We start from the raw sequence: 10743 nt of genomic DNA, 5'->3' as shown, positions 1-10743 counted from the left end.
GCTCTAAATACTCTGACAGCAGATTGGTCTTAAGCTACAGATCACAACAGAGAACTGAAAAAGTCTTACCAGGTATGAGCTTTCGGCAAATTATTAGTGCTGGCATCAATCTGGTGTATTGTGAAGAGTCGTGGGCCTGCAGCACCTGAAAATCCAGAGGAGATCTCTACTACTGTGTGGAACAACATGAAATGTCTTTGCACTGCAACAACAAGAGAGCAACTAAAATACAACGACAAGCTCCGCACAAAGAAAGGTGACATCATAAACAGGCAGGAAAAAACTCCAAAGTCCAGTGGCTGTGGGACAGACTCCTCCTTGCCCACACAGACAGCCCCGCAGTTATATACATATATATATAACCTTTCCAGTTATGGAAAGGTAAGGAACAAAGCACTGATAAAGAAGAATAGATCACCTTTTTCACACAGTGTACTGCATAATTCTAACAGTTTTTAATTTAACTTCTCTCACCCCTCCTACACAACAAAACTCACACAGCTATACCTGTCCCTGTTTTATAACAGGTCTTGAATAGTGGCCAATTCCACTGAAATTCCATAGAATCACAATGTCAATTCCTTATAATTTTATTAAATTAATCTGACTTCTAGAAATCCCCTTAATGTCTCTGCTGAAGAAAAAAGACTGCAGCACAGCAATCCTTTAGACTTGGTGTGCACTGAAGATGCCACAAAGGACAGAAGTGGTTACAAATGTCCAAACCTGAGCAAAACTGAATCCTGGTCTGAGCAGACATTAAAAATACAATTCACAGGGTCAGTGTTTCTCACAGGGACTCTGCTGTTAAATAAGAGTCTGAGCTTGAGCTGTGTTAGTGCATTTCAGTCTAAAAGAACCCCCAGAGCTGTGCAACTGATGAGGGCTTGTAAAAGTTAGGAATTAAAACCCTGGCTTCTGGAATACACCCAAGGAGAACCCCTCTAAGATCTGAGCTGGTCAGAACCTCCTGCCAGAGAAGGAAGTGCAGAACTGAAATAGAAGAGCCATTTGCACCTGAATAAGAAGGTACCAGACAAACACGCAAAAAAGAACTACTCATAATAAGACCATTAAAATCACTCTTTAGAAGTCATATTGCAGCCCCCAGCCTCATTTCCAGCAGATCCCCATGCTCCCAAGCACAAGCACCTGCGGTGTTACCTTGCAGTGCCTTGAAGCCCTGCAGAGGCACCCGGGAGGAGCCAGTCACAAACTGGAGCAGCCGTGCCCTCCTCTCCTCGTCAAAGAGCTCCACAGCTTTCCAGAACCATTTCACGATGTTGCTGTCCGGGGTACAGTGTTTTAACCTGGTATTTGCCTTCCAGTCGTTAACATCAATTTTTCCCAGTCCACAAATGATGAGCTGTAAATTTGAAATAGATTTATTATAGTATTTCATCATTGATCACTATAAAAATGGGTTTGGAGCCAGACAAATTATGAAGCAATGATTGTGAAAAATAGACAGATTTTATACCAAAGGCAAATTATAACTTTTCCCTCATCTAAAGCAATGCAGAAATGTATCTTTCTTGTTTTTTTAATTTTACGTCTGTACACAAACCATTTTTCAAGTGGACTCATTTCAAATTAAAAAAACGCCAAACAGCCATTTCAAGCTTAGACAAAAGGGCCTTGACCTGTCAGTTAAAGAGAAGCACAAATTCCACCTCTGTATGACAGTGTGGTAATAATTCACATTTGACCTCAGTATTTCTTTCAGGAGCATAGCCCAGGGTGCAGTTTGGGTGGTCCAACTCTGGATCCCCAAAAGGAATCCTGTTCCTGTGACATCACGCACAAAAGACAGAGCAGCCTTTCCTGACACTGAGCTGTCAGTGCTCCTGAAGGGGAGATCCACAATGGATGGGTTAAGCTCACGTGGATGTGATCATAATTCTGAAGACATTTTCATGACTAAGAACACTGGACCTTCCTCCTTCTTATTCTACAGCTGCAAAGTGATTTTGGGTTAGCAGCTCACTGGCTCACTGCTGGGAGTGAGAACATTCAGGATGAAGGATGAGCAATCACTGATGTTCCAGCCCAGGGATCAGAAGCACACGGGAATAATTTACCTGTGGCCATTTTACATGGCAAACCTCTCAGCTCCACAGACTGCAATTACATTTCAGTTTAAAGCAAGCTTGGGATCTAGGGGTTTGCCTTCAGAGGATATTGTTTGGATGCTGGTCCTGACATTCTGCAGCACACTTGTTTGTGACAGCACCTTTCCTTCTGCTGGATTTACAGGGCCAATGGGGTCTGGCAAAACTGAGCTCTGCCAAAACCCAGGTGCCTGACACCAGTCAGGGCAGTGCACCAAGGACTGGGAGGGAGTGGTGGGAGGGAGTGACAAGACTGTTCTCTTGGCAGCACCGAATTTCATATGAGGAAACTGCCCCGTGAGAACTCTGCACCAGGACTCTGCTGGAGCAGTGACAGCTGACACAGCCCGAGGTCGATGGAGGTCCTGAGAAGGCTCAGAGGGGTTTCAGCTACCGGAGAGGAGCTCTGGCCACTTGTGCAGCTGCTGTGAGCTGTCACCTCCAGAACACTCCCACATCTCTAGTGGGAGGCACACACAGCCTTGGTGCCCCCCAACCTGCTCAGCCCCTTATCCTGCCCCTATCCCAGGTCAGAGCACACAGGGAGCGCCAGGACACAGCTCTGCGTTCCTGCAGCTCCAAGAGCCTCGTTACACTTGACGACACAACACAACACTGGTGCACTGACCTCTAACTCCTTCTCATCAAATGTCTTCAGCAGATGTTGTGGGATTACTTCATTAAATCCCTTCTGGAGCGCCAGGAACTGAGCTTCAATTCCTCGTAAAAACCGCCAGTTCACATAAAGTCTGTGAGCAAGTGCAAATTGGGTTTGTGGAGGATGTATTCAAATACAATAAACCTGCAATTTATCCAGCCCCAAAACAAGGCCCCACTGACAGCATTACACCACCACCACTGCACAACCCCACAGCAAAACCCAACAGCATGACACTGACAACTACTTCAACAAGTAACCGTTCCTCCCCACCTTAGGAAACAGAAAAAAAAAACTAGAAAAAGCTATTGATGTACCTGACATACTCCTTTTTGTTCTCCTCTGTCACGGGGATGCTTTTGCCATTGGGTTTCAGCTCATGCTGAATGATCTCCCCATAGGCGTTGTGTTCCACACAGAACGTGTGGTCCAGGACCCCAGTGATATCGTTCTCACTGGTGCAAAGAAAGCAGCAAATGACTGAGGGAAAACATATTCTGCAAATACATTACAGCCATAATCTATCTGACAGAAGTACAACCTCATTTTTCAATGGCATTTCAAATCTGCCTGGAAGCAGAAGGTGAACATACAGTTTTACTACATTACATTTTAAAACCTTTATCAAAGTTCCAGTGTTATATTTTAATAACATGTTACTGTTAATAATAGGTAAAATTAATACATTAATATTAATTCCACAGACCTCCACCCCAAAATTTGAGTAGCTTGAGCATTTTTAACCTTAAAGAAGCTGAACTGTGCAAGAAAGGTATTTCTTAAATCTGCCTGAGCAGGACGTCAAAATACACCCTGTTTCCAGGATTTAGGACCATTATCACAGAGACAGCATGCTAACATCCTGAGGCACCCTACAGAATACATACAGTATCCAGACTAAGCTGTTATGGAGATCAGGGTCAACCAATTCCATGTCATCCAAAGTAATTGGCTTCCCAAGCAACTGCTTATAGAAAGGCAACGTGAAGCCCCCGTCAATGTAGTGCCCATGGAACACAGCCATCCCCATGATCCGGCCCACAAAGTGGAAATAGGACAAGTGTTCCTGGAACAGAGAGCAGAGACAAAGCCATTCAGCTAAGTAAGACCCCCCACTGCTGAGGATGAGACAAAATTTTAACACACAGAAAAGAAAACCCCAAGCCCAAACCCTACGCAGAGGTTTTGTTTTGCTTTCATACATGACACACTGAGCATTACCTCCAGTCCAGGAATCTTACAAGTAATAGTCAAAATAAACCTAATTTCTCCCGAAGGAAACATAAATTTACATCTGACAGAAAATAAAGAACACATTTGAGAAGCTTCTTTGATCAGTACAGAAAAGAAACTATCATCTAATTGTACAAATTCAGTGTCCTGCGCTACCAATTTTAAGAATTTGGCTCCTAAGTGTTGAACCCTCTCCAGACGTGTTTGATTTCTGGTCAGAAAACACTGAGTTACAGCACATGGTACCAGCCCTACCGGGTTGACAGCAGAGTCAGGGTTGATTTGCAGGGTGTAGATATCATCTCGGGAATACTGGAAGAGCCCATAGTATGGATTCAACATTTCATGGGACAACAGGTACAGCCACTCCCTGAGAAAATAAAATAATTTAATGGTACTCGACAGACAAATGCATTCCTACACTGAGAATCTTTTCAAAATAGTCTGATTTTTTTAATCTTACTATTAAGCACAAATGAGAAGGAGGTTATCTCTGAACATGCTGAGATATGATTGAAATCAGAATAATTTTTACTGGCTCAGTAACCACACAGCGCCTGACAGCTGATGGATTTCCCAGCTTTCCAAGATTTTTCTTCAAGCTACTTATTTCCAAGAAAGTTTCTGGCTCTGATTCTCCTACATCCTACATCCTCCTCCTACATTCTCCTACATCCACACTAAGACAAGACATTATTCACTTGAATATAGAGATGTTGGAATCAAAGCTTTTAACATAACCATCTTTAGGTAATGGATATATTTAGTTCAAGTTTTAATTATGTGTTCACAAATCAGCAAATAATGGTCTGAGAACTGGGCATGTCATTTCTTTATAAGAGAAAAATAACCTCAGACTATTGACAGACTGAAGTTGCCCACCAACTGCTGGTTTTAAACATTTTGCTTCAAACAGCAGTGACAATTTGCAGTAAAGCATATTTTTTGGTTAAAATTGTGCCATAAAGCCAAGTATTTAGTGGTATTTGTTCTCAGAAACCCACACTTCACTAACCAAAGAAAAAGATGTTAATTTCAACAGATACCAAAACCTCTCACATATGACAATGTTTGACATGATCTGTAACTTGCATTTTATTTCCAATACATCGGTTCTTTTTTTGATGCAGTTTTTGTTTTAAAATACTATCTAAAGCCATATATTCTTCTGACATTTAATCTGTTACAAAAATAAATATAAATAAGAATATTGTAAAGAAAGCAGGGCTGACACTGGGCTGGTTCAGGATTCAAAGCACAGGGGTGGCTGGCAGGGTTGGGTGCAGGGAAGAGACAGAGGAGCCACTGTTTACCTGGCAACACCTCCATAATCAAGGCCTTCCTCCCCACGAAATTTTATCATTAATCGTTTCCACAGGTCTTTTGGCCTCATCTTCATGACTTGCCTGTAGGATTCCTGTAAACACACACCACTTTCTTTTATTAACTGCTATTTACAGAGTAGAAGCTGCTGCTGTGTATTGGAAGTGAAGGGAGTCTCAGACTCCGAGTCCAAAAGGAACACTCTTAAAGGGGACATTATTTTTCTAGATATTCATCAGTTTCTCAAATTATAAATTGTTTCTTCATTTTCTCCAAATGGGATAACACTTGTCAAATAAAATGATGGGAAGATGAGAAGAACCATCTCCTATTAAATTTCCAGGGGTGAACAGTGATGAGAACATTCTCCCTCATTCTCACATAACTTATAAAAAAATTTTGTCAGATTGGTTTTTGCAGTCTGAAAAGCCAACAATGGAGCTTGTACTCTGGGTAAAACATGTGCCAGCCTTCAAGAAGCACCTTAAGAATGGAATCAGCAATGCCATCCCAGTAAATCCATGATTATTCCTCTGTCAGTAAGAGTTCACCAAGGAAACACAGAAAGCAAGCTGAAAGGCTGAACAAATGCTAAGGAATGAGAGGAAAAAGAAAAGTCTGGTTCTTATTTATGTCCAGTATCAGCCCCAAGTTTTGTCTCTACAGGACAGAAGAGGCAGGTGGGTGTGTGGGGACCCAAAACACCGGACTGAACAAGAACATAACAATCCTGTAGCCTTCCCTCCTTTCCTCTTCAGTTGCTTACAGACTGATCTGACTGTCTCCAAGGGGAAGACCAACACAAATCCTTCTCGGCTGGGAAAAACTGTGACAACACAGTGGGGCAATCAAGTTTGTGGATGGGGTAAAAATGCAACAGGGATTGGTGGGATGGCTGAAACTTCTCAAAAGGACAAACTGTTCTCCAGAAAAGGTCAATGAATTATAACTGTGTTTAGTCAAGTCAACAGAATGATTCTGCTGAATCATGTCCCAAAACAGAACACAGAATGCAGACACCCCACTGTGGCCATCCCTGGCCATTCAGAAGCCCAGACAGTTTGTAAAATTGCTCTGATTCTGAAGAGAGAATTGAGATGGATGATAAGAAATCCAAACTCTGAAGAGGAATCCTATTCAGTAGTAGTTTTACCTAAGTTACACTATATTAAAGATCACTAATAACAGTCTAGTGTTGTATTTGTAACATCCCCTCTGAAACAGTCATCAGCTTCTCAAATTCAAGGAAGAAGTGACAGGATCTTCAGACACACAAAGTGCCTGGATTCCTTCCCCAGTCCCTGACACATCTCCAGCCACAGAGAAAGTTTTCCTTGACTTTGTTCTCCTCTACAGGGTAAATGCATCTACTTCAATTACATGGCTGTCTCAGCATCTCCCTGGAATGCTTCCTCTTCCCCTTCACCATGGTAAAATCCCAGTTTTAACTGCAGCCTTCAAGATTCCATCTAAGTGAACAACTCCTGTACACAGCTATGAACCATCCTCCTCCCCTTCCCTCCACGTTAAGAAACGGACCAAAATCTTGAATTACCTCAAAAATCTCCTCCCTGGAGACCTCGATCCGACAGTGGCCAGCCTGAGGCTGCTGCTGGGACAGCTCCTGCCGCAGGATCTTGAGCTTCTGCACCAGGTCCCGCTTGTAGCGCGGTACTGTCAGGCACTCGGCCTCGTCCGGGAGCTGGCACAGGGACACCACCTGCTGCTGCTGCTGGTGCTGCTGGTCCTTGAGCTGGTTCTGCCGGCTGCAAACACACGCAGCTGCCTCAGAGACCTACTTCATCCATCTCCTGTTCTCTTCTTAAACGTTCAGGCTTTGTATCTAAACTACTTTCAATTTACTGTGATTATTACTGTGATTACGCTAAAAACGTCTGGGGCCAGTAAAGAATAAATTCAGAGTGATTTTATCCTGACTAAAGACATATGGTTCTATCTTTCTTGGCAACTATCAGTTGTTTTTAGGGCTTGTTATTTCTACTAGTGCTACTCTACAAAGTATGCAAAAGGTTACAGCACATACAATAAGGTATTATCCATACAATTTTACTACTAAGCTGCTGACACTGAATTTCTCAGATACCATTTCCATATTTCCTTTGCATGTTTTCCCTTCCTCCATTTTAAAATTCAGGGATCTGCCAAACACTCTGCCTCTAATCTACAGTCAATACCGTAGTCTGTTTTAAATGGCTTGTCTGGAAAAGGGTAAGCTTACAAAAAGATGTTTGTACTGGCAGCTTGGCAGGGACCTTGTCCCTTGTACCTGGCCTAGTCTGGACCACAGGAATGTGGGAGTTCACATGGAACTATTGGCACAGATAAACAAGTATTTTTACTAGCAATTCTAACAGCAATTTGTAAATCTGACTTCTTACTAGGAAAAGTAAATGGATCATGTTGCAGAGATGTTCTCTCTGTGTCGTTTCTTGTACACAGTGAGTGGATATTTTTATAGCTTTTTAGTATGGCATTCCCAAACTACACGGGATAAAAACTGTATTTTTAAAGCCTAAGAATATCATCTCTCTGTGGAGCACATGAGAATACCCTATATTTACTGGATAAATAAGAAACATTACAATTCAGAATGTTTTCCAGTGGAATGCTAATTTTTTTTTTTTTAATATCAAAGATCAAAAAATATTAGATGGGGCCAAACACCATTTTCATGTATTTTATAATTTCAGCCTGTTGTCTGTTTTGAGACAAGGCCTAGTAGAAAACTCTCCTGGCCAACCAAAATCCACCTCCAACAGACTTTTCCATGGGGACACCCAGAAAAATACAAATCATTGTAATAATTTAGACACACACTGGCTGTGGCCCCAGAATGTGGCTCTATGTCATTTGTGCCATGTGCATGGTAATTTTCATTTGTGATTAGTTTTAAATATGAATCTCATTTAAACTGTATTAACTTGACACACAAATTAAAGCAAAATTCTTGTTTTATCTTCTGAAATTTCTAATTCCATAAGGAGGACTAAGTGAAACTATTCCTTGTATAGGACTACCAGAGAAGGCCATATTTATATGCTGAAGTGAGCATCTCTCCATACCACCTTTAAGGGTAAAAAGTCACAGTTCTCCCAAGCACAAAGCTAGACAGGGTCAGTCTTAAAGGAAATGTAATCTCTGAAATGAGCATGAACTTAGGATCCATGCATCAAATGAAACCATTATTTTTCTCCTCCCAGTGCTTCCCAAAATAAAGAGGAACTAGAACTAGGAGGAGAAAAATAAAATGCCATCTTCCAGATTAGACTAAAAATAATCAGTGCAGTATTAGCTAAACAATCTGCAGTGCTTAAAGTCATTATATCTCATTCTTAGTTTGTTTTCACAGCTGAGTGACTATGCTTGATTCCATACAGTGCTTTAAGGATACAACTAAATACTTTTCAGGTGCCATAGCTTATCAAAATTATCACAAACTCTTGGTCAATATCTTAGAACAGAACTGGGTTACAGGTCTGATTATTTTCATAACTTACAATGTCATAACTGGAAGAACAAATGGCTTTACTCAGCTCAATAGAAAAGTCAATATCATTGAGAGTAAACTTTTTCTCATGCCTTTGAACCTAAAACTATCACACCCATCCCACACGAAGTCTAAACTTATTTCTTAGATAATTTACAAAATGACGGGCCTAAGGCAAACTACTTTTTTGTTTGTTTTTTAAAGAACAGATAAGGAGGTGGGCTCAAGGCAAGGGAAACTTTCACATATCCTGTTTGTTACAATAAAAGAATAAACACCAAGAATGATTTATCAGGCAGCAGACTTTGCTGATGACACTGTTGGGTGAGTTTCTGAAATCCTTTACTAATGAAAGACAGATGGACAAATGAAAAACTTCAGCACACTGTAGGAGTACTCTAAGTTCAAATAAATGCTAAATGGTTCTGTGACTCTGGAAATTAATAGTCAAACTGGATTTTCCAGCTAACAAAGGTAGCTCTGTTATCTGTCCTCCACAATCCATGTAGAACTGGCTACTGTGCCCCTTCTGCCATTTCAAACTAAACTCACCTGAGAAGGCCAGTTAGTTAAATACAGTCCAGTTCACTGAGTTTTCTACAGTTTAAAAATTGTACTGCTGTAGCTAAGATGGTCTGAAGTTCTTCTTCAAGTAAAATATCTAAATCTGAATTGATTTAAGGAACTTTTCTGTGTTTCAAACATGAACATGCTCCTTCACTGCTAATTTTTTTCAAGATTATTTTATTTTCAAACCAACAATTTCAGTTCAGCTAAAATTAAGCAGCTGTTTTAAATTTAAAAACAAAGCACCCAAAGTGTCTGGATGATGGGGGCTTACTAAAGTCCTGTAACATACACATATATAACCAATGATTTCTCTAAACAAAATACATATTTTCAATATTTAGGCTCTTCTCCCTCTTGGGGTGTGAGGTTCAAGTGTATATTGGGCAAAGGCTAGCCAGATTTTGTGTAATGCATAAAAGACATGTTGACTCCTGGATACGACTTTCCTTTCCTCAGCTTTGTCTTTTCGGTGCTTGTTCCCATTATTCTTTCCTTCAGCTTTTCTTCCCCATGATTCACTTCCTTACAGGACTATTCCTCCTACTTACTCCTGGCCCAGGGCTGGCTGGCTTTCCATCTAACCAACTCATTGTTTCTTCCACTTAACACCTACTCAATACTTCACAGGTGTTTCCCAAGAGTATTAAAAGGTGTTAGCAGGAGAAACAATAGAATCAAACTCCCAAATACCGTGGACAAGCCGGCTGGGAGAGAAAAAAAAAAAAAATAGAGAAATAAGAAATATTTGTTTGCTTTTAGGTTTCCATTTTTAGTAGAAAATCCCCAGTGCGTAATGAGTGCCTAGGGAATAAAACACGAGCCAGAATTCTTTTGAGTTTCCCATTCTCTTTTTAAAACTGTGAGCTGAAATTATGATATCAAAATACTAAGGCAGAAAAAACACGGTTCCTATTCTATTATGCTGAGTTAAATTACTGGGGCCTTAGTTTGAGAACAAATCAACTACTCCTACTCTAAAACTGAAGGCAGGAGATGAGTTATTTCTCCTTTACTCCAGGAGAATAGTTGGACACTTGTGCACCCTTTCCTAATTCACCAGTATTTCACACCACTGGCTCATATGCAACTTCTTATTTTAAAACAAGTTCTTCATAACTGGAAATGGAATGAAGTATACAGAAAACAAAGTGTCTCTCTTGCTGTTAGGGGGGAAAAAAAAATCTATAGGCCAATCTTTCCCACCACACAGCACTTGCTTCCCTCCCCCTGTGCATCACAACAGCCACATTCCTGCCTAAATGCTCCTGCAGACTTTTCAAGAGCAACCAAACTCATCTGTGCCGTGAAACAGAATAGGCTGGTGGTGTGTCAAAGAACAT

General features: G+C 41.0%; 1 protein-coding gene across 3 annotated transcripts in view; it reads right to left on the bottom strand.

The window, feature by feature from the left end:
• Nucleotides 1-10743, bottom strand: part of SMURF2 (SMAD specific E3 ubiquitin protein ligase 2) — a 60072-nt gene that overhangs the window by 3867 nt on the left and 45462 nt on the right. For 2 of the 3 annotated variants that reach the window (XM_042032252.1, XM_042032251.1), the window contains 8 exons: nt 6881-7091; nt 5316-5419; nt 4258-4372; nt 3657-3835; nt 3087-3224; nt 2740-2860; nt 1165-1366; nt 70-202 (listed from right to left, as the gene is read on the bottom strand). In XM_042032252.1, the coding sequence (XP_041888186.1) occupies nt 70-202; nt 1165-1366; nt 2740-2860; nt 3087-3224; nt 3657-3835; nt 4258-4372; nt 5316-5419; nt 6881-7091 (1203 nt within the window). The remainder of the gene's footprint in view (nt 1-69; nt 203-1164; nt 1367-2739; nt 2861-3086; nt 3225-3656; nt 3836-4257; nt 4373-5315; nt 5420-6880; nt 7092-10743) is intronic. The other variant, XM_042032253.1, reaches the window with a different exon arrangement.

This window comes from Corvus kubaryi, unplaced genomic scaffold (assembly GCF_017639235.1).
Source record: "Corvus kubaryi isolate FWS band 111438036 unplaced genomic scaffold, C.kubaryi_AGA036_p1.0 37353, whole genome shotgun sequence".
NCBI lineage: Eukaryota > Metazoa > Chordata > Aves > Passeriformes > Corvidae > Corvus > Corvus kubaryi.
This window is presented reverse-complemented; position numbering and strand designations above follow the sequence as displayed.